Genomic DNA, 22,254 nt, shown 5'->3' with positions numbered 1-22,254 from the left:
CACTTTATTTGCCACTATAGGTAATCCAACATAAGAGTGTGAACCAAAATTTTGGGTAAAGCAGTTTCCATGACAGTTTGCTTTTTAAAAGCCAAACCTCCCCAAACTCCAAGGAACACTGGGGCCGAATGGCATCACAGAAAACCACCTGGAACCTATTAACCAGGCCCAACCAGCTTAGAACAGCAATACAAAAGCCTGGATACAGGAAACTCCATCTCACTTTCTCATTCAACAGCAAACTCGAGATTCCAAACAATACTGGGGCCAAGCAGTATTACAAAAGAATATCAGTTTATGGAATTCCAATTTCCCATGATACACACACAATCGCCAAAACACAATCCAACTGCTGCAGCAATTAACAAGCCCGAGAGTGTTCAAACTGAAAGAGCCAGGGTGCTTCCTCTCTTCACGGATTGGGCTTAATCAACCTGCAAACAAACATTCCTTAGGAATTTCCCAAATTGACAGGGGCACAGCCTGCTGTCTGGCACCCACAAAAGACACTCACTTGCCCGCACACACACACACAGTTTCAAGCAAGCCCCCAACAGTATCCATAGTGAAACAGTCAGGGTGCTTCCCTCTCTCAGTTGGGTTTGTTCAACCTGCAAATGGAAATTCTTTTTAAAATATCCCAAATTGAGAGAGGCATCTCCTGCTGTCTGGGCCCACAAAGGACACTCAACTATCCGGATGCAGATGTTGTAAGGCCGGTTGCCTCGCCAAGAGGCTAGACACACCCACCTCTGCACTCAGCACCTGAGTCCGCACTCGGCACCTAGCTATGCCACATGCTCCCCTGGAAGGCTTCGGGCGGATGCAATCCTGGCCGGCTCTCGCACCGGAAAAACCGCCCAACAACCCGCCAACCAATGATGGCCCACCCCATCCGAATCCCACTCCCCTGGAGCCAATCAGAGCACCCAGCTGTTGCTGGTTCCTCATAGCCATAAAAACCCCACGCCCCAGGAAGTCGGTGCGACTTCTCTGGCCCCCTTTCCCAGGAGTAGAGAACCTCGCCAGAGAGCTGAATAAATTGGCATTTAATTTTCTTATACTGGCCTCAGTTTCCTCATTTTAAACTAGGCAATAACCCTTACAGATGTCAAATTTCAAAAACTGTTCTTCATAGGCAATCAGGAATACAGTTAAGGCCAGCTGCGGTGGGGCCAGAGACAGACTGAAACTTACCTCCAGCCAAAACTGAGCCGATCAGCTGCTTAGAAGGGCTTTTGAGACTCCTGGCCCACACCAGCTGAGCCATGAGCAATTGTGGCAACATTTTCCTGGTTAAGGAAACAAAATCTGTTACTGAAACACTAGGTCCTGTTGCTCGTGGCACAGAAAACCAATGACTGAGACAATTATTGCCAAGGAAGAAGGCTTTAATCACGTGCTACAGCTGAGGAGACCGGAGCTTAGCCTCAAATCCATCGCCCTGGCTGACTAAAAGGAGGTGTCTACACAGCAAGGAAGAAATTTAACAATGTGTAAGAAAACAGGAACTAGGGAGAGGCAAGGAAGCAATCATGATGAATGAGGAGTCTGGCAGCTCATCATACAGATGTGGTGATATGGTGAGTTTCTGGGGGTTCTTACTTTGTTTGAGAGGCCTCAAGATCTTTCCTGAAGAAGAAACTTAGGTAAAACAAATATAAGTTTCAATTAAAACCAGAAGCTTTTTTTTTTTTTTTGAGATAGAGCATCAGTCTGTCACCCAGGCTGGAGTGCATTGGTGCAATCTCCACTCACTGCAACCTCCACCTTCTGGGTTCAAGCAATTCTCCTGCCTCAGCCTCCTGAGTAGCTGGGACTACAGGTGTGCACCACCACACCCAGCGCCTGGCTAATTTTTGCATTTTTAGTAGAGACAGCGTTTCACCATGTTGCCCAGACTGGTCTTGAACTCCTGACCTCAGGTGATCTGCCCGCATTAGCCTCCCAAAGTGCTGGGACTGCAGGCATAAGCCACCATGCCCGGCCTAAAACCAGAAAAAAGAGAAGCTCTCTATGGGGCGATTGAGTCAGTTTCATTATGAGAAATTAGTCAGTGGTCTCATTAATGTGCTGAGTCTGTCCCACAGACTCTGGCTGAGCAACAGATGAAAGGACTACGCACATACAGGTATTTTGCCTGTGAGTGCAGATAGGGGACCACATGGCTTAGTACCACTGACCAGAAAGTGTGCCCCGATAAGCTGGAGAACCTTGGATTTATTTTAGTACAGATTTAATGACAAAGGCCTAGAGCAAACACCCTTTGTGGGTAATTAACATTGGCAACCCCCTGAGTAGGGGGTAGTCCTGAGCAGGGATGAACAAAGGTTGGTTTCTGGAAAAATAGGTAAATAAATTTATCTAGGTAAATTATTTTTGCACTCCCTTTTTATCTGCCATTTGCCATTTGCCTCACGGTAAGAACAGCCTCCTTCAGCTCATTCTTCCCCACCGCTTTGCAAAACCTCCCAGCCTTCCAAGAAGGTTTGCCTCTTTCCTGTAATTTTCCCCACAACCCTGACCAATATCCTACAACCATGTACATTATCATTATTCAGGTGGTATATATCATAACAGCCCTGACTTCACCATTACCCAATACATGCATGCAGCAACATTGTATTTGACCTCTACATTTATATGATTTTTTAAAGAAAACCTAAAACTAACATTCTTAAGGGTAAGAAACTGGATGCTTTTCCCCTAAAAATAGAAGCACATCAAGAATATCCCCTGTCACCATTCCTATTCAACATTGTACCAAACATCCAATTATTGCAATAAGACAAAAAAAAAGGAAATAAAAGATATAAAGATTGGGAAGGAAGACATAAAAATATCTTTGTTTACAGATGACATGATTCTCACAGTATAAAATCTCAAAGAGTGCATAAAAAGCTCCTGAAACTTTATAGCAAGACTGCAGAAGGCAACGCTAATATACAAAAGACCTTTGCTCTTCTAAATACCAGCAATGGCTAGGCATGGTGGCTCATGCCTGTAATCCCAGCACTTTGGAAAGCCGAGGTCGGCGGATCACCTGAGGTCAGGAGTTCGAGACCATCCTGACCAACATAGTAAAACCCTGTCTCTAGCCACACATGATGGCAGGCACCTGTAATCCCAGCTACTCGGGAGGCTGAGGCAGGAGAATCACTTGAACCCAGGAGGCAGAGGTTGCAGTGAGCCAAGATCATGCCACTGCACTCCAGCCTGAGTGACAGAGTGAGACTCCATCCCCCCCCAAAAAAATACCAGCAATGAACAATAGAAACTTGAAATTGAAAACAAGACTGTTTACGTCAGCACTAAATTTTAAATGCCTAGGCATTAGTTTAATAAAATATATGCAGAATTTATATAAGGAAAATTATAAAACTTTGTAAAAGAAATCAAAGAAGACCTAATTAAATGGGGTAATATTCCATGTTTAAAGATAAGAAGACTCAATATTGTCAAGATGCCAATTCTTAACTTGATCTATAGATAATGCAATCCCAATCAAAATCAGCAATTTATTTTGTGAATACCAACAAACTGATTCTAAAGCTAATTTGGAAAGACAAAAGACCTAGACCAACCAACAAAAAACTGAACAAGAAGAACAAAGTCAGGGGCCTACCACCACCAAACTTTAAGGCTTTTTTTTTTTAAAACAGAGTCTCTCTGTCGTCCAGGCTGGAGTGCAGTGGTGTGATCTCGACTCATTGCAACCTCTGTCTCCCAGGTTCAAGCAATTCTCCTGCCTCAGCCTCCTGAGTAGCAGGGATTACAGGCATGCACCACAATGCCCAGCTAATTTTTGTATTTTTAGTAGAGACGGGGTTTCACCATGTTGGTCAGGTTGGTCTCGAACTCCTGATCGAATGATCTACACGCCTCAGCTTCCCAAAGTACTGGGATTACAGGTGTGGGCCGCCACGCCCGGCTTCTTTAAGGCTTTATATAAAGTTACAGTAATTAAGATAGTGTGACACTGGTGAAAGAATACGCTAATTAACTAGCAGAACACAACAGAGAGCCCAGAAATAGACTTGCACTAATACAGTCAACTGATTTTTGTCGAAGGGATATAGGTAATTAAATCGATAAAGGATGTTTTCAACAATGGTGCTAGACCCATTATACATCTCCATGTAAAATAGGAATCTACACACAGATCTTACACCTTTGAAAAAACTCAAAATGCATCTTTAATCTAGATGCAAAATGCAAATGTACAAAATTTCTAGCAAGTAACATAGGAGAAAATCTAGATGACCTTGGATTTTTTTTATGTGTTTTTATTATTTTTGTTTTTCTTTAATTTTTGTCTTCTTTTTCTGATACCTAGGTAGGATCCAAAATCAGTAAGTTTTTAGATACAATACTATGAAAGAAAAAATTAATAAATTTGACTTTATTACAATTTAAAACTTTTGCACTGCAAAAAAAAAAAAAAAACCCTTGTTAAAAGAATGAACAGACAAGCCACATACTGGGAGAAAATATTTGAAAAAAAAATTGGATATAGGACTTACATCCAAAATAGGCAAAGAACTCTTAGAACTCAATGGTAAGGAAACAACCCAATTTAGAAAACGGACAAAAGATCTGCTGAGACCAGCTCAGTTGTGGAGACCCCAAGCCAGGCGGTGGTGAGGGAATTAGGAAACAGACACAAAGATAGAGTGCAAAAGTGGGATCAGAGTGGGATGTCAGGGGGCTGACAGTGTTTCCCAGCCCAGAGCAGACTCTGACCCACGTATTTATTCTTCGTGAACAAGTGATTATTTTTAATAAGCAGGTGCTCAGTGTTTCTTCATAGAGTAAAGATAGACTAAACATGCAGATAGTGCCTGTTCACTGCTAAAATAGAAATAAGCTAGAAAACACTGTGAGTCAGCAATGGGGACAAGGTCAAATATCCTCTGTTTGGAAGCTGATTTAACTAGTGCATGACCGGTACATACTGCTTACTATTCCAGCAGTTTTCTGCCTGGGGATGGCTCGGTGTTCCTTGCCGTCACCTCTCAGCAAACAACATATACTCCATCACACATGTCAAGACCTCCTCCAACAACAAACACTTCACCGCAGATGATAGACAGATGAAAAATAAGCATATGAAAAGATGCTCAACATCATATGTCATTATAGAATTACAAATCAAAATGGCAATGAAATATTCCTACACACATATTAAAAGGGGTGTTTTTTTTTTCTTTTTTGCATTTTAGGTTTTGGGGTACATGTGAAGAACATGCAAGATTGTTGCATAGGTACACACATGGCAGTGTGATTTGCTGCCTTCCTCCCCTTCACCTATATCTGGCATTTCTCCCCATGGTTTCTCTCCCCAACTCCCTACCCCCCGCTGTCCCTCCCCTATTTCCCTCCAACAGACCCCAGTGTGTGATGCTCCCCTCCCTGTGTCCATGTGTTCTCATTGTTCAACACCCGCCTATGAGTAAGAACATGCGGTGTTTGATTTTCTGTTCTTGTGTCAGTTTGATGAGAACGATAGTTTCCAGGTTCATCCATGTCCCTACAAAGAACCCGAATTCATCATTTTTCATAGCTACATAATATTCCATGCTGTATATGTGTCACATTTTCCCAGTCCAGTCTATCAGCGATGGGCATTTGGGTTGGTTCCAGGTCTTTGCTATTGTAAACTGTGCAGCAATGAACATTCAAGTGCATGTGTCCTTATAGTAGAATGATTTATAATCCTTTGGATATATAACCAGTAGTAGGATTGCTGGGTCAAATGGAATTTCTGTTTCTAGGTCCTTGAGGAATTGCCACACTGTCTTCCACAATGATTGAACTAATTTACACTCCCATCAGCAGTGTAAAAGTGTTCCTATTTCTCCACATCCTCTCCAGCATCTGTTGTCTCCAGATTTTTTAATGATTGCCATTCTGACTGGCATGAGATGGTATCTCAATGTAGTTTTGATTTGCATTTCTCTAAGATCAAGTAGGCTTCATCCCAGGTACGCAAGGCTCATTCAACATACGCAAGTCTATAAACATAATTCACCACATAAACAGAACCAAAGACAAAAACCACATGATTATCTCAATTGATGCAGAGAAGGCTTTGACAAAATTCAACAGCCCTTTATGCTAAAAACCCTCAATAAACTAGATATTGACAGAATGTATCTCAAAATAATAAAAGCTTTTTATGACAAACCAACAACCAATATCATACTGAATGGACAAAAAACTGGAAGCATTCCCTTTGAAATCTGGCACTAGACAAGGATGCCCTCTCTCACCACTCCTATTCAATATAGTACTGGAAATTCTAGCCAGAGCAATCAGGCAAGAAAAAGAAATAAAGGGTATTCAAATAGGAAAGGAGGAAGTGAAATTGTCTCTATTTGCAGACGACATGATTGTATATCTAGAAGACCCCATCATCTCAGCCCAAAAACTCCTGAACCTGATAAGCAACTTTAGCAAAGTCTCAGGATACAAAATCAATGTGCAAAAATCACAAGCATTCCTATACACCAATAACAGACTTAAAAAGAGTCAAATCAAGAACAAACTGCCATTCACAATTGCTACAAAGAGAATAAAATACCTAGGAATACAACTAACAAGGAACGTAAGGGACCTCTTCAAGGAGAACTACAAACCACTGCTCAAAAAAATAGGAGAGGACACAAACAGATGTAGAAACATTCCATGTTCATGGTTAGGAAGAATCAATATCATGAAAATGGCCATATTACCCAAAGTAATTTATAGATTCAGCACTATCCCCATCAAGCTACCAATGACCTTCTTCACAGAACTGGAAAAAAACACCTTAAACTTCATATGGAACCAAAAGGGCCCACATAGCCAAGTCAATTCTAAGCAAAAAGAACAAAGCGAGGGTTTCACACTACCGGACTTCAAACTGTACTACAAGGCTACAGTAATCAAAACAGCATGGTACCAAAACAGACATATAGACCAATGGAACAGAACAGTGGCCTCAGAGGCAACCCAACATATCTACAAGCATCTGATCTTTGACAAACCTGACAAAAACAAGCAATGGGGAAAGGAGTCCCTGTTTAATAAATGGTGTTGGGAAAACTGGCTAGCTATGTTCAGAAAGCAGAAACTGGACCCCTTCCTGACACTTTACACCAAAATTAACTCCAGGTGGATTAAAGACTTAAACATAAAACCTAACACCGTAAAAACCCTAGAAGAAAATCTAGGCAAAACCATTCAGGACACAGGCGTAGGCCAGGACTTCATGACCAAAACACCAAAAGCATTGGCAGCAAAAGCCGAAATAGACAAATGGGACCTAATCAAACTCCACAGCTTCTGTATGGCAAAAGAAAGTCATTAGAGTGAATCGGCAACCAACAGAATGGGAAAAAATTTTTGCAGTCTACCCATCTCCTTCTGGATATCCAGAATTTACAAAGAACTAAAAGAGATTTACAAGAAAACAACAAGCCCATTCAAAAGTGGGCGAAGGATATGAACAGACACTTTACAAAAGACCTACATGAGGCCAACAAACATATGATAGAATGGGTAAATTTTTTAGAAGCTGACATCAAGTGCTAATGAGGATGTGGGTATGTAGCAATGACAACATTCATTCATTGATGATGGAAATGCAAAATGATCCGGCCACTGTGGAAGACAGTTTTAAAGTTAATTACAAAGCTAAACATAGTCTTACTGTTACAAGATCTTTGGGGTATCTCTTTTCTGGCTGGAAACCCGTGACCAGTGGTGCCTTTGCCCAAGTTTTCCTCAGGCCCACTAGGCTCACTCTGCCCACTCAGCCTGGCAGGCTGCACTTGGTTCACACTATCAGCCTGTAACCCATGCCTCCAAGGGAGACTGTAAGTCAGGCATGAAGCAGCAAGGGATGTGTGAGCAAGTGTGGGGCCCAGCACTGCACAGTAAGACATGCCGGCTGCAGCTGTGGGGTGAGCAGCTCCAGGTGCTGGCCTGGGTGCTGGCTCTCTGTGAGACTGTAACTGAACCAGATGTACCACAAGAAGCTTCCCCAGCTTGCACAAGGGAATGCCGTGGTACACGGAAGCTTGGAGACCCAGGAATCACAAGGCCCCGAAGAAGTCACAGTCCTGGCTTGGGGAGCACCCTGGTCTGGGATCCCCAAAGGACCACAGCTTTTCTCTCCTTCTCTTTGCCCATGTAGCAAGCAAGGGGCATGTTTCAGCCCTGTTTGTGTTACAGTTCTTTTTAGCCTCACCATTTGGTGGGTCTCAAGTTCTTGTCTTGTGACTAGGAAGAATGAAGTATGCAGACAAGTAGAGATGACGAGGAGCTTTACTGAGCAATATGGAACAGCTCAGAGGAGAACGGCAGTGCCTAGCTCCTTTCTGCAGCCAGGGTGTCCCCTTGAGTGTTCAGCTCCTAGAAAAGAGAAGACCCTGGAGTGGGAAGCTCCTCTCTGCAGGCAGGTCATCCCATTGCCTCTGCAGCTCTCAGCAGAGAGGAGGCCCTAGAGAGGGTAGCCTCTCTTAGGCAGGTCACCCCCTCATCTCTTCATCATTTCTCCATCCTCTTCCCAAGTCTGGCCAAGTCCAGGATTTTTATGGGCAGCAGAGGGGAGAAAGTATGTGCTGATTGGTCTATGGGCAGTCATAGGCCCGCACAGGGAAAGGCACTAAAAGTCCCCCTCTGGTTCGTGGAACTGTCAGCCCAGCCACGCAGCTTCAGGCCTTCCCCAGCTTGAAGGTGGGGCTTCACCAGGGATCTGGCCCTTTCCACCCAGGAGCTTGTCTGCCTCCCACCACTATTTATGGCACCCAGGCTGTTCTTGCCAAGGGGTACCTGCAGGCCAGCCCTGAGCTGCCCTCAGTGCCCCCTCCTCAGCTTCCCTCCCATTCTCATCAGTGCCCAAAGTCCAGAGGGGGCCAAGGTGACAGGGCCTGGCATTTCAGCACTGCCCCAAGCATGCACACACCCAGCTGGGTTGCAACAGCGCCTGAGCTCGGCCCCAACCTTACTCTGAGACCAGAACATGAACTGACAGCAGGGAGAAGCCAACCAGCAGAAGCAGGCACTTCCAGGCCTGCGTTGGCAGGGGGTTCCTTCCCAGGCTCCTGAGAGTGCAGAGATGCCTGGATCTGCAGCCACAGTAGACTGCCTTTCAGGCTGTTCTTGATTCGAAGGAGTTCCACCAAGGATCCACCCTGCCTGTCTGCCTGTTTGGCTTCCTCTTTTCTCCTTTCTCATTACCTGTCTCCCTCTGGCTCCCTGGCTCCCTCTAAGACTCCTCCCATCTCCTTCTGGGTAAGGCAGTTGTTTCAATTTTAATAAGTGAAATATGAAACAGAGAAGCACCATTTCTGCCTCAAGACGCATGTAAAGAGGTGTAGATTCAGGTGAGTTCCTTTACAAACATTTAAAACTTATGTTTTCCTCTAATTTTAGTAGCCTATATCAGGAGTTCTTAAGCTTTGCTGCACATCAGAACCACCTACAGGGTCAGTAAATATGCATATTCCTGAGCTACCTCTGGAAGCTCTGATTCCTTTGCTGTGGGGATTTCCCAAGAAACTGCATTCCCTTCAGAAAAGCTGATCTGGGCTGGGCACAGTGGCTTATGCCTGTAATTCCAACACTTTGGGAGGCCAAGGCGGGCAGATTACTTGAATCTAGGAGCTCCAGACTAGTCTGGCAGATTTCTTGAGTCCAGGAGTTCCTCACCTAACATGGTGAGACCCCATGTCTACAAAAAATACCCAAGAAATTAGCTAGGTGTGGTAGCACATGTCTGTAGTACCAGCTACTCAGGAGGCTAAGATGAGAGGATCACTTGAGCTGAGGAGGTTGAGATGTTATCACGCCACTGCATTCCAGCATGGGTGACAGGGCAAGACCCTGTCTCAAAAAACAAAGAAAAATTCATCTGGGGACCATACTTTGAGTAGACCTGACATATAAATAATATTTTTCTTATGCTAAAGGAAGTAGAGAGGTTTATTCGGCTACACATCTTTATGTAATGCCTTGCTATTACTGGTGGCTGTGTAATTTAGAGCTGTCTTTCTCCATCTAAATTATGTTACAGTACATAAAGCTAAATTCACTCCCTTAGAGTTGAGGTGGGCCACGACGATGGGGGAGGGAGGAGACAACCAGCAAAAGGGAGCCAGGCCACCGAATGTAACTTGGAGAGGTTTGAGACGTGCCATCATTTTCCTTTTTATCCCCAAAGCCTTCCAGGTGCAGAACATGACTGCCTCTGAAATTTTTGAGTGAGTTAATAACCAGCAAAAAAATGATTTTTATAGATGCCCAATATCCCTTTTATTTCTAATTGCTGAAAATTTGTATGTTGAGCTTTGTCAAATGTTTTTCTACATTTATCAGAAAAGATTAGTTTTTGTTTGTATTCTATGAATATGATGACTTAAATTGATTGATATTCATGTATTAAAACAATCTCATATTTCTAGGATAAACTCAACTTTGTTATGTTATACTATTCTTTTAAAATGTATTGCTGGGTTTGATCTGCCAATATTTTGTTAAGAATTTTTCTGTCGGCTGGGCGTGGTGGCTCAAGCCTGTAATCCCAGTACTTTGGGAGGCCGAGACAGGCGGATCACAAGGTCAAGAGATCGAGACCATCCTGGCCAACATAGTGAAACCCCATCTCTACTAAAAATACAAAAAAATTAGCTGGGCATGGTGGTGCACGCCTGTAGTCCCAGCTACTCGGGAGGCTGAGGCAGGTGAATTGCTTGAACATGGGAGGCAGAGGTTGCAGTGAGCCGAGACTGCGCCACTGCACTCCAGCCTGGCACCTGTTGACAGAGCGAGACTCTGTCTCAAAAAGTATATATTAAAAAAAAAAAAAAAAAAAGAATTTTTCTGTCTTGGCCAGGCGTGGTGGCTCATGCCTGTAATCCCAGCACTTTGGGAGGCCGAGGTGGGTGGATGACAAGGTCAGGGGTTCGAGACCAGCCTGACCAACATGGTGAAACCCCGTCTCTACTACAAATACAAAAAAATTAGCTGGGCATTGTGGTGCACGCCTGTAATCCCAGCTACTCAAGAGAATCACTTGAACCTGGGAGGCAGAAGTTGCAGTGAGCCAAGATTTTGAGACTCTGTCTGAAAAAAAAAAAAAAAGAATTTTTCTGTCTTTTTTTAGGAGGAATATTATTCTGTAGTTTTCTCTTATTGTAATTTGTTGGTCTAATTTTGGTATGAGGGTTATTCTGGCCTCATAAAAAGAGTTAGAAAATATTCCATCCTTTATTTCTGTTAGTTTCTGTAAAACTGGTGTTATTTCTTCCCTAAATGTTTAAAAATGTTGCTAGAAAAGTCCTCTAGTTCTAAAGTTTTCTTTGTGGTAAGGATTTATATAGTTCATTCTATTTCTAGAACAAACGTAGGGCTATTCACATTTGCCATATCATCCTATATCAGTTTTGATATGTTGGATTTTAAAAGAAATTCATCCATTTAATTTAAGTCGTTGGATTTGTTAACATAAAATTGATCATAATATTGATTGGGTATTCCTGTAAAGTGTATAAGATCTGTAGCATATTCCCTCTCTTTGTTCTCAATCAATCTAGATAAGGTTTCAGCAGTTTTTTGGTGTTTGTGTCTTTGTTTCTTTGGTTGGTTTTTTCTTCTTTTTTTTCTTTTTTTTTTTTTTGAGACAGAGTCTCGCTCTTGTTGCCCAGGCTGGAGTGCAGTGGCATGATCTCAGCTCACTGCAACCTCCACCTCCCGAGTTCAAGCAATTCTCCTGCCTCAGCCTACTGAGTAGCTGGGATTACAGGCGCCTGCCATGAAACCTGGCTAATTTTTGTATTTTTAGTAGAGACAGGGTTTAGACATGTTGGCTGGGCTGGTCTTGAACTCCTGACCTCAGGCGATCCACCTGCCTTGGCCTCCCAAAGTGCTGGAATTACAGGCATGAGTCACTGCACCTGGCCTGTTTTTTTTCTTTTTTGAGACAGGGTTCTGCTCTAACACCCAGACTGGAACGCAGTGGTGCTATTATAGCTCACTGCAGCCCAAAACTTCTGGCCTCAAAAGATTCTCCTGCCTCAACCTTTCAAAGCACTGGAATTATAAGCAGGAGCCACATCTGTGGGCTGATTGTATCAATGTATTAAAATGTTGTCAAACAACCAATTTTGATCTTGTTTATTTTCTTTTTAAATTTTCTATGTTATTTCTTTTATTTTTATTAATGCTTTCTATTTACTTTGAGTTTAATTAGCTCTTCTATTTATAGCTTCTTAAGTCACTGATTTAAGTCTTAGATTTTAGATATTTATTCTTTCATATACAAACATTTAAAGCTAAGAATTTCTCTCCAAGAACTGCTTTAGTTGCATTCCATGAATTTTGGTATTTTCATTATTACCAGTTCAAAATATTTTCTACTTTGCCTTTTGAGTTCTTCTTTGACTCAGAGATTCTTTAGAAGTATGTCAGTTGGGTTTTTTTTAATAAAACACAATCACTTTATTGATTTCTTATAACCAAACACTGCCAACTAGCATTCTTTCCACTCACACATCATTAAAAACAAAGGACATTTCCTCCTTAGTATTTCAAATGATGCATTACACAATAAACAACGTTAGAACTTAAAATGCACCCTGATTATGTAAACCGGTAATCTGTTTAAAAAAGCATAACCAATAATTTGGCCCCTTTCTTCATAAGATGGAAATTTAAATATTTCTCCTGATAGTCCTGAGGTTATCATTATGGTAGTGCAAAGTGTGGCACATATAGTTTCATCTAGAAAGGTCTGTATTTTGCACACCTTATTTAAACGAACAAAATGTGCATTAACAAAATGCATACAGTCAACACACGAGAGAAAACATGTTTCAAATACAAGGCACACCCTTGGGCCACCACATTATTTAGGTTTTGCATTATCATTTATGGCATTATAGATTAATTACACATAACATACTTTTATGCATTTAACCCTAAAGATAAGAAAAATAATTGTTGCTTGAAAAAAATTATTCCAGGTAGCCATTCGGTTAGTATCAGAACAAACTAAACCTCCCTGAGTTTAGTGTCTGCCAAGTTGGAATCATTAGTTCAAGTCAGTGAATCAGATATTCCACACATTTCACAGTGACTGTTTCCCAAGTCCTGGTAATGCCTCTTCTCCCATTCTGCCAGATGATGAAGCATTTCCGGGATGCCCTTTCTATGTGATTTTCCTTTTTTTTTTTTTTGCTAGATTAACCATTACTGTATTATTTCCTCTTCTCCCCTCTTTTGTGGCCTTCCATTTTAATTGCTGATAAATCCTTTCAGAATTTCCTCAGGGAGCTCCATAAGGGGAAGTTCTGGAGATGTAAAATCCAAGGAAGAAAGACTGGGGATTGAAATGTCCTTGCCTTTCCCGGTATTTGCTGCAAACTTCTGCCAGGTTGAGGAGACTGTAGCCGTTTCTGAATGTGGCAGCAAGCTCCATGACTCCGACGTTTCAACAAACTCAGCATCTACATCCAGCTCCTTTTCTACTGGGCCTTTTAGAAGTCTGGCCTTTTCAGCCTCTACTCGTTTATTTTCGTTCCTTAATCTTGCCTTCTCAGCCACAACGAATTCCACATGCCTCTTCAAATCTGCAGTTTTGGTTGCCTACTCCTCTATAATTGTTTTATCATCTTTTGGGGCTTTGCTTCCAATACATGGCTCTGCTGACTCACTCTTTTGCTGAAGTAAATATAATAGTGTGTCTTGGATCCCTGTCAAAGATCCCCTGAATCTCAGGCATGTGTTTCTCTGTACTTCTGAGAAAGCGGGCTTTCTCAGAAAAGGGCTGTCCTTCTGAGAAAGGGGGCTCTGGCTCTCTGGATCCTCAGCAGAGGATTTGTGAGATGCCTGAAGATGGACAGCTACATCCCTGTCTGTGTTCTGCTAGGCTTTCAATCTTTCTTTACACTGGCCCCTTTTCCATCTCTCTTGGATGAGGAGGAGCTGTTTCATGTGGCTATCCCTTTGCAATTCCAGTGAAAGATGAGCCTGCTCAGATTGTGTTAGCTTCATGGCTTCAGAAAGATATGCCGCAGCCTTTTCGTGACAAGAAATAGCGTCTTCATATTTGCCTGCAGCTAATAAACGATCTGCTCGTCTGCTCTGTTGATGAGCCAGGTTGAGGGGTCCTTCCATTACTTCCATAGACCCCAGGGTAAGCAGCGGCCTCAGAAGGGGAGCTGTGGTGCTGGCGAACATGGACGGCACTGCAGGGGAACACAACGCAGCCACAGAGACTTCGGCCCCTCGCTGCACCCCAAGAACCAGCGGTGGGCGCAGAGAGAGCAGCAATCTCACCACTTCCTCCTCCGGCGCCTCGCGCGAACCCACCCCCTGCGCCGCAGCCGTGGCTACGTATGGCGCCATGACGTCACAAGCGCCCAGAGTTTTTTTATTATTTCCAAATTGTTGAAGTTTTTCTTGATATCTTGTTATTGATTTCTAATTCCTTTTGAGTCTTTTATGTAATTTTTTTCTCTGCTGAGATTTTCTATCTCTCCATTCATTATGAATATAGTTTCCTTGAGAACAGATACAATAGTTAGACTTCCATACGTATTTACAAATTCCCACATGTGGCTCCTCTCACAGACAGTTGCTTGTCTTTTCTCTTGAGTATGGGTCATGTTTTCCTGTTTCTTTACATGCTGAGTAATTTTGGATTGTGCCCAGAAGAACATTGTTATGTTGTGTAGACTCTAGATTTTGTTTCATTTTTCTGAAAAGTGTTGATTGGTTATTTGGTGTTTGTCTTAACAGGCATTTAAGTTGTATAAACAAAAAACATAATCCTAAGCCCCCCAGCTAACTGAATGGACTCCTCTTCTCAGCCAAGGCCATTCTAAAGTAAAACGAAAACACTAGTTCAGGCCGTGATGCGAATGGGCAGTCAGACATGCCTCATTATCCTCTCCTCCTTTTGTAATCTGGTACAGCTGACCAGCATTAACATTAAAGCAGCCCTTAAGCCTGATAAAATAGACTCTTTGTAGCAATAAGATACCAACCTGACAGATAGCAGGCCCTGAAAGAAGTATTTTACCCCAAAATAAATTTCCTTGATAGATTTTGAAATGGCCCTGCAATGCTATCTCTTGTGGGGAAAATACATTCTGTAGAGAATACCCTTTCCATTATAATTCTTTTCTCTGATCCAGAAGATAATTAAGAGTCCAGCTTTTTTTTTTCTTTTTGAAACAGGGTTTTTCTCTGTCACCTAGGTTGGAGTGCAGTGGCGTGATCATGGCTCTCTGCAGTCTTACCCTCCTGGAAGCAATCTTTCCCCACCTGCCACCACCCCACAGTTTCCTGAGCAGCTAGACTATAGGCATGTGCCACCACACCTGGGTAATTTTTTAATTTTTTGTAGAGACAGCGGTGTCACTATATTGCCCAGGTTGGTCTCAAACTCCTGGGCTCAAACAATCGTCTCCCTTTGGCTTTTCCAAAGTGCTGAGATTACAGGTGTTAGCCACTGTGCCCAGCCACCACACGACTTTAAACTCCATGTTTCTATCATTTCAGTTGCTCTAAACGTCCCTGCCATCTGGTCCAGATGGAGTCCTCAGGCAACCCAGAGAGCACCACCTTTTTTTACTATGACCTTCAGAGCCAGCTGTGTGAGAACCAGACCTGGGTCTTTGCTACATTCGCCACCACCATCCTATACTGCCTGGTGTTCCTCCTCAGCCTAGTGGGCAACAGCTTGGTGCTGTGGGTCCTGGTGAAGTATGAGAGCCTGGAGTCCCTCACCAACATCTTCATCCTCAACCTATGTCTCTCAGACCTGGTGTTCGCCTGCTTGTTGCCTGTGTGGATCTCCCCGTACTACTGGGGCTGGGTGCTGGGAGATTTCCTCTGCAAGCTCCTCAATATGATCTTCTCCATCAGCCTCTACAGCAGCATCTTCTTCCTGACCATCATGACCATCCACCGTTACCTGTCCGTGGTGAGCCCCCTCTCCACCCTGCGTGTCCCCTCCCTCCACTGCCGGGTGCTGGTGACCACAGCTGTGTGGGTAGCCAGTATCCTGTCCTCCATCCTGGACACCATCTTCCACAAGGTGCTTCCTTGGGGCTGTGATTATGCCGAACTCACGTGGTACCTCACCTCGGTCTACCAGCACAACCTCTTCTTCCTGCTGTCCCTGGGGATTATCCTGTTCTGCTACGTGGAGATCCTCAGGACCCTGTTCCGCTCGCGCTCCAAGCGGCGCCACCGCACGGTCAAGCTCATCTTCACCATCGTGGTGGCCTACTTCCTCAGCTGGGGTCCTTACAACCTCACCCTGTTTCTACAGACACTGCTTAAGACCAATGTCATCCGGAGCTGTGAGGCCATCCAGCAGCTGGAATACGCCCTGCTCATCTGCCGCAATCTCGCCTTCTCCCACTGCTGCTTCAACCCGGTGCTCTACGTCTTCGTGGGGGTCAAGTTCCGCACGCACCTGAAACATGTCCTCCGGCAGTTCGGGTTCTGCCGGCTGCAGGCACCCAGCCAACCCCCGGTGCCCGAGTCCCCTGGCGGGTCCTACAATGAGGGCGCCTCCTTCTACTGAGGGTCCTGTGGCGGTGCAGGCGCAGGTGGACAGGGGACTGGAATGGGGGTCACAGAGAAACGCGCCTGAAAGGAGCATTGCAGAGCACACAACAAACAGTGGGGACGCCACCTGCCGCTGCTGACTTGCGGTGAAGGTGATTCATAACGCCAGTGGGTCCCGCCAGCCTCTCGTCGGCAGGAAAGTGGCTTCCTACCTGGGAATTTTATACTGCCACCCGACAAACATTTCTTGAACTCTTGAGTTCATCATGCGAGCTCCTTCATTTGGACATGTGTTTCTAATCAGTGCTTGGTTCAGAAGGTTCTACAACATGAAAGGATTCTAGGAAAGGCGTTTCCTTGGAGAGTTTACAGGGCCTAAAGCTCAGTGTGTGTGATAACTGCGCAATGCTGACCGGAACAGGGTCTCCCTTTCCTGACTGTAGGGTTGTCCCAACTGGTTTATTCACTTTGGAGGCACTGGCTCCATATTCCTCAGATACTGCTGGATGAGGCTGCCGCAAGACAAGAGTCACCATACCCTGAGATAAGCACAGTCATGTTGAAATGTGGGTTCTAAAAATCCACAACTAGACTGGAGAAATGTTCTGCATCCTAGATCCAAGTCCCAGCCCATGAACTGGCCCTTAGAAATTCAGCTTATAAATATTTGATTGAAGGAATGAATGTAATAAACTTCCTTCTGCACTGTATTCAGAGAATACAGAGATGAATGACATACAGTTGCTACCCTCCAGGGGCCAACAGCTCAGCCCCAAAGTCTGACCCAGCTTGGTGAACACCCACTTTGGTGAAGGCATCTAGGGTGGACTCCTCCGACAGCTCACCTTTCCCAGGTGGGTAGTGAGCTGACTTCAGATTCGTCCCTTCGCACCTAAAGTGTCCTCCTCCTATTTGGTTGATAGTGCCAGCTTCCCCACACCCGCCCACACTCCAAACCTCAAGTTCTGTTGGAGGCCTGTATTTTCTTTCCCTAAATATTCACAGATAGGTCCAAATGACTATGCCTGTCTAGTGGCTTTCAGAGTTGATTCATTCTTGCCATTGCACGCACATGGTTTCATCTCTGAAACAGGGCCTCACTTTGTTCATGTCTCCCGGCTGCTCCTCCCTTTCCCCACCAGGCCTTGGTGTCTCCCCTCCACTCCTCCCTTTCCCCACCAGGCCTTGGTGTCTCCCCTCCACTCCTCCCTTTCCCCACCAGGCCTTGGTGTCTCCCCTACGCTCCTCCCTTTCCCCACCAGGCCTTGGTGTCTCCCCTACGCTCCTCCCTTTCCCCACCAGGCCTTGGTGTCTCCCCTACGCTCCTCCCTTTCCCCACCAGGCCTTGGTGTCTCCCATACACTCCTCCCTTTCCCCACCAGGCCATCCTCTGCCCTGACACCAGGTGCTTTGAAATCCTTAGTGGCTCCTCATTACTTACAAATAAAGTCCAAACACCTTAGCAAGGCTTTCAAGGCCTCCACAATCTGATGCTAGCCAACTTTTCCATTCTTATTCCACTCTAAGCCTCCTCCCTGCAAGAGCTTGGTGTCCAACCCCAAAACACCACTGGCCTTATCCTAGACACTCATCTCTCCAACATCCTACCTCTAGGCATCTGTCATGCTGTCACCTGGGCCTGTAACAGACAGGACAGCTTCTCCAGGAAGCCCTTCCCAATCTGCAAATTAAGAGAACACTCTCTGGATTGTTGTGGAATTCTGCTTGCCCCCTCTAAAATGGTACTTGTCATTCTCCACCTTGTGTTGTAGTTACACAGATGCAATGTCTTCCCTCCCTGCCCATCGGGCTGCAAGCTGCTTAAAGGCAGGGACCTGGTCTTGAACCACATGTTCTATCACTGTGTGCTCAGTGGGAGCAAAAAATCCACAGCTGTTATTATCCTTCAGATTTATGCCCTGCGGCACACTTTACCTTCTTTGTCCCAGGCTGCTTCTCTATAAATATTAACCTTTCTTTCCTAGTATACACTCTCGGAGAGTAGTAGAAAGGGTAGAGTAGTAGTAGAGAGATTGCTTATTTCTCTTTCTCTCTGTGGCAATGGCTATGCTTGATCTTGCCTTCTAGTTCATGGTACACATGCCTGCCTCTCACACTGGCCCATTGCTTCACACAAGGGCATAAATAAAAGCCACTCTAAACTTTGCCATCCACAAAGACCTAGGCCCAATCTGTGAACCTGATTTGGCTCTGGAGTGGGGATTTGGAAAAGCTTCCCATGTGATTCTGACATGCACCTCCATTAGGTACATTTGGCTGCAATTTTTTTTAAAAAATGAGGAGTCCAGAGTCTTCTACAGTCCCTTGAGCAGGGATTTGCACACAGAATACACTCAATATATTGTTATTGAATAAAGTGGATACCAGAATAGCCCTTAATAGCCCTATGGCCAACCTGGAGAGAACTTGTAAGGCACTACCCCTTCAGTTCCAGATGCAGCTTCAGTGATCTATTTGATCTGGAGGAGTTTGATCAGACTAGGGAAGAGCCAGGGTCTAACTTTCATGAGGCCAGTGGCACCTGCTGGAGAAGGCTGGGCGACACACCAATGAAGGAAAGGGGCTCCCATAGGCCTGCCAGCCTAGAGCTGGGGTCACTACTTACCACTGATGGAAGAAATGGCATAAGGAAGAGATAATGAGGTAGTTTGTGGAATCAGAGCTAAGCTTATGGGCTTCTCATCGGCCTAATCTTTCGAACACACTTCACACTGATTCTTAATGTATTGTTCAGCTTTTATTCACAGGCCAGGCTGAGCCAGGAAGCAGAAAGGCAAAGGACTCCTACTCACATACCCACTCGTCAAAACCAAAGCACCTTGGGCTTTGAACCCACCCTTCTTAGAAGGCAGGTTTGGGGACTGATGCCCCTTAAGAGGCTCACTCCACCCTCTCCCCGTGCCATCCCATTTCTACCCATCCCAAGATGCTTATCTGAGTATTTCTTTCAGTACATCCAGCCATCTTCCTGGGCGCATTTTATATCTGAGTCTTTACACTTCTGGTGATATTTTGGCATCCCTAATAGACGGACTCCCAGGGCAGTCTTTAATCAGGAGTCTTCCCCTAATCTAGCTCCTCAAGAATCCAAGGGAAGAGGCACAAAGAGAAGTATGAATGGGAAGACAGAAGGGCAACCCAGTCAGAAAGTGGTGGCTGATACTGTTGAGAAGGAGCTGGCAGAGAGCTGCACACCGGGAGCTATACTGTCTTTCCCTGACCACAACCTCCATTGGCCACCTCCTGCGCTTCTCCTCCCTCCACCCATGGAAACCACTGCTCAATCTCAGCTGGCCTCTTGCAGGCCTATCTCTCCCTCCAAACAAAGGTGTCCTGGACACAGGGCTGCAGACCTCTAGCCACTCCTGGAACACACACACACAAACCCACAGTGGTTCTATAGCATTTACACCTCCACATTCTTTTAGACAGAATCCAGAAGAGAGGAACCTTGCTATCTCTGAAGCAGAGCATGTCTCCAAGCTCAGGGCAGCCCCAGACCTCCAACGGCCTCAGGTGGAGTGGAAATCCCTCAAGGGCACAAAGCCAGTCCCTGCCACCTCACTCGGTATCTGGCAATGTTTGTGGTTGGATGAGTGGGTGAACAGGAGATCATCTTTTGGCTTTTTTCTACTTCCGTTTCCTGTTACCACACTTGCCCACATTGCATCTTCTTGTCAACACCAGGTACTCGGCCCATGAGCTTCTTGTGACCTTGGTCAACCCCAGGTACTCTCCCCATGAGCTTCTTGTGAACCTGTCTAGGGTCCACCAGCCCAAACATCATTTGTTTTGTTTGGAATTAAGCTTTGTTAAACCGTTCACAGCTTTCATTTCATTCTTGAACTTTCCCAGTGCAACTGCCTGTGATGGGACAAAGAAGTCCACAAACACGGAAACCTGGTCTAAAGAAGTCCAAAGTAAACCGTCTGTGGAGTCAAATTGCATTTGAGCCCTAGACCTCAACTCCAAATCCAAGCTCTTTCCCACCGTGACCTTAGGCCTCTCAAGGCTCAGTTTCCTCATCTATAAAGTGTAGGGAAGCCAGTAACAGACTCACCCACACTATGAGGGTGTGCATGAGGTCATGTAGTAAAAGAATTTACTTTGTAGATCATTCTGTCCCAGATGAGTGTGAATTACTATGCATCATTTCATTCAAAAAGAAAGCTTCATTGTATTATATGCACAAATAAAAGATTAACATATGTTGTCTTACCTTTGGCTGTCTACAGTCAGGCTGCTGTAACAAATACCATAAACTGGGTGGCAAACTCTCAGCCCATAGCACTGGTTATGTCCCCTCATTTCTACCAAGAGCATATAGGTTCATAAAAGTCTTCTATTGGCTGGGTGTCTGTAATCACAGTACTTTGGAAGGCGGAGGTGGGTGGATCATGAGGTCAGGAGTTCAAGACCAGCCTGGCCAAGATGATGAAACCCCATCTCTACTAAAAATACAAAAAAATTAGCCGGGCATGGTGGCATGTGCCTGTAATTCCAGTTACTCAGGAGGCTGAGGTGGAGAATAGCTTGAACCCGAGAGGCAGAGGTTGCAGTGAGCCGAGATCACACCACTGCACTCCAGCCTGGGTGACAGAGCAAGACTCTGTCTCAAAAAAAAAAAAAAAAAATCTTCTATTTATGGAGGCTCTGGGTTAGGGATTAGGGATTGGCAAACAAAGTGTGAAACAAGGACTGTGTGAGTCAGGGTAGTGGGAAACTGGGTCAATTTAGACCTTAGGTGAAATTGTCCAGGACACCAAATCTGTCTTGAATGTTCTGTGACTCAGTCTCCTGTCCCCATCTCTCTCCTGGCTTGATACCCAGGTCTTCTGTCTCCAAGTCCAGGGCTTTTTTTTCCCCTGTATTATAAAATATCTGGGCCTGAACAAGGACCTTTCAGAAATACAGTCCTACAGTCAGAAGAAATGATACTATTACTGGCTGGGAATTTCAGGCATGCTGAGAACTTGGTGTGAGATACTTGGGGTTTCAGGGAAGTTTGGGAAGGGTAAGAGGAATTATCCTGACTCTTCACAACTTATTCTGAGCATAGAGCTTTGCTCTCCACCTTGGGCCCAGCCCAGATCGTAGATGTGGGGTTGCTGCAACCCCTCCCACACCCCCCCCACCCGGCCCCTCCACAAAAGGAAGTGAGACCAGAGGGACCAAAGAGATACAAAGGAAGCTTGGCTCTTTCACTTTGACTGTGTCAGAAAATCAGCGTTGAGCATCATTTATGGTTAGAAAGAAGACATGGACAACAGTTGGATGGTTGCAGGATTGAGAGGGGAGGGAGAGGTATGAGAGAGTGGCATGCAAACCTCCAGGCAATCCCTGGCTGATTTTGTAGAGTACTTTCCCAATGCAAGGGCAGAGTAAAGCCCATGTTGTGGAGAGTGAGACCACAAAAATGAATTGGCCTCCCTCTCGAGTTCGCCACCCTCTAGTCATTTCCAGTTGAAGAAAAGTTTCCACAGGATTACTCCAGGCCCAAGAAATTACTGTCCCTTTTCCCAGCCCATCTTGCTGACCTCTCTTGACTGAAAGAAAATGACCTGGCTCGATTGTCCACACAACTGAGGATGCACACTTTAAATGTATTATAAAAGCTCTTCCAAGACACTTTGCAATGAACTGTGGGAGTGTGGGGTAGGAGGCACC

The 22,254-nt window shown here is 44.8% G+C and overlaps 1 protein-coding gene and 1 pseudogene across 1 annotated transcript; one reads left to right on the top strand and one right to left on the bottom strand.

Annotated features, from left to right (window-relative positions):
• Window positions 1-12,413: 12,413 nt before the first annotated feature.
• On the bottom strand, window positions 12,414-14,353 carry LOC100397698 (nuclear receptor-binding factor 2 pseudogene; annotated as a pseudogene).
• A 1,089-nt stretch (window positions 14,354-15,442) lies between these two features.
• Window positions 15,443-18,290, top strand: XCR1 (X-C motif chemokine receptor 1). Its single transcript, XM_008981532.5, has one exon. It carries the CDS (start codon window positions 15,581-15,583, stop codon window positions 16,580-16,582), a length of 1,002 nt encoding a protein of 333 aa, XP_008979780.1. The 5' UTR covers window positions 15,443-15,580; the 3' UTR covers window positions 16,583-18,290.
• The last annotated feature ends 3,964 nt before the right edge of the window (window positions 18,291-22,254 follow it).

Source organism: Callithrix jacchus, chromosome 15 (assembly GCF_049354715.1).
Source record: "Callithrix jacchus isolate 240 chromosome 15, calJac240_pri, whole genome shotgun sequence".
NCBI classification, from domain to species: domain Eukaryota; kingdom Metazoa; phylum Chordata; class Mammalia; order Primates; family Cebidae; genus Callithrix; species Callithrix jacchus.
Note: the sequence above shows the minus strand (reverse complement) of the source record. Positions and strands in the feature narration are given on the sequence as shown.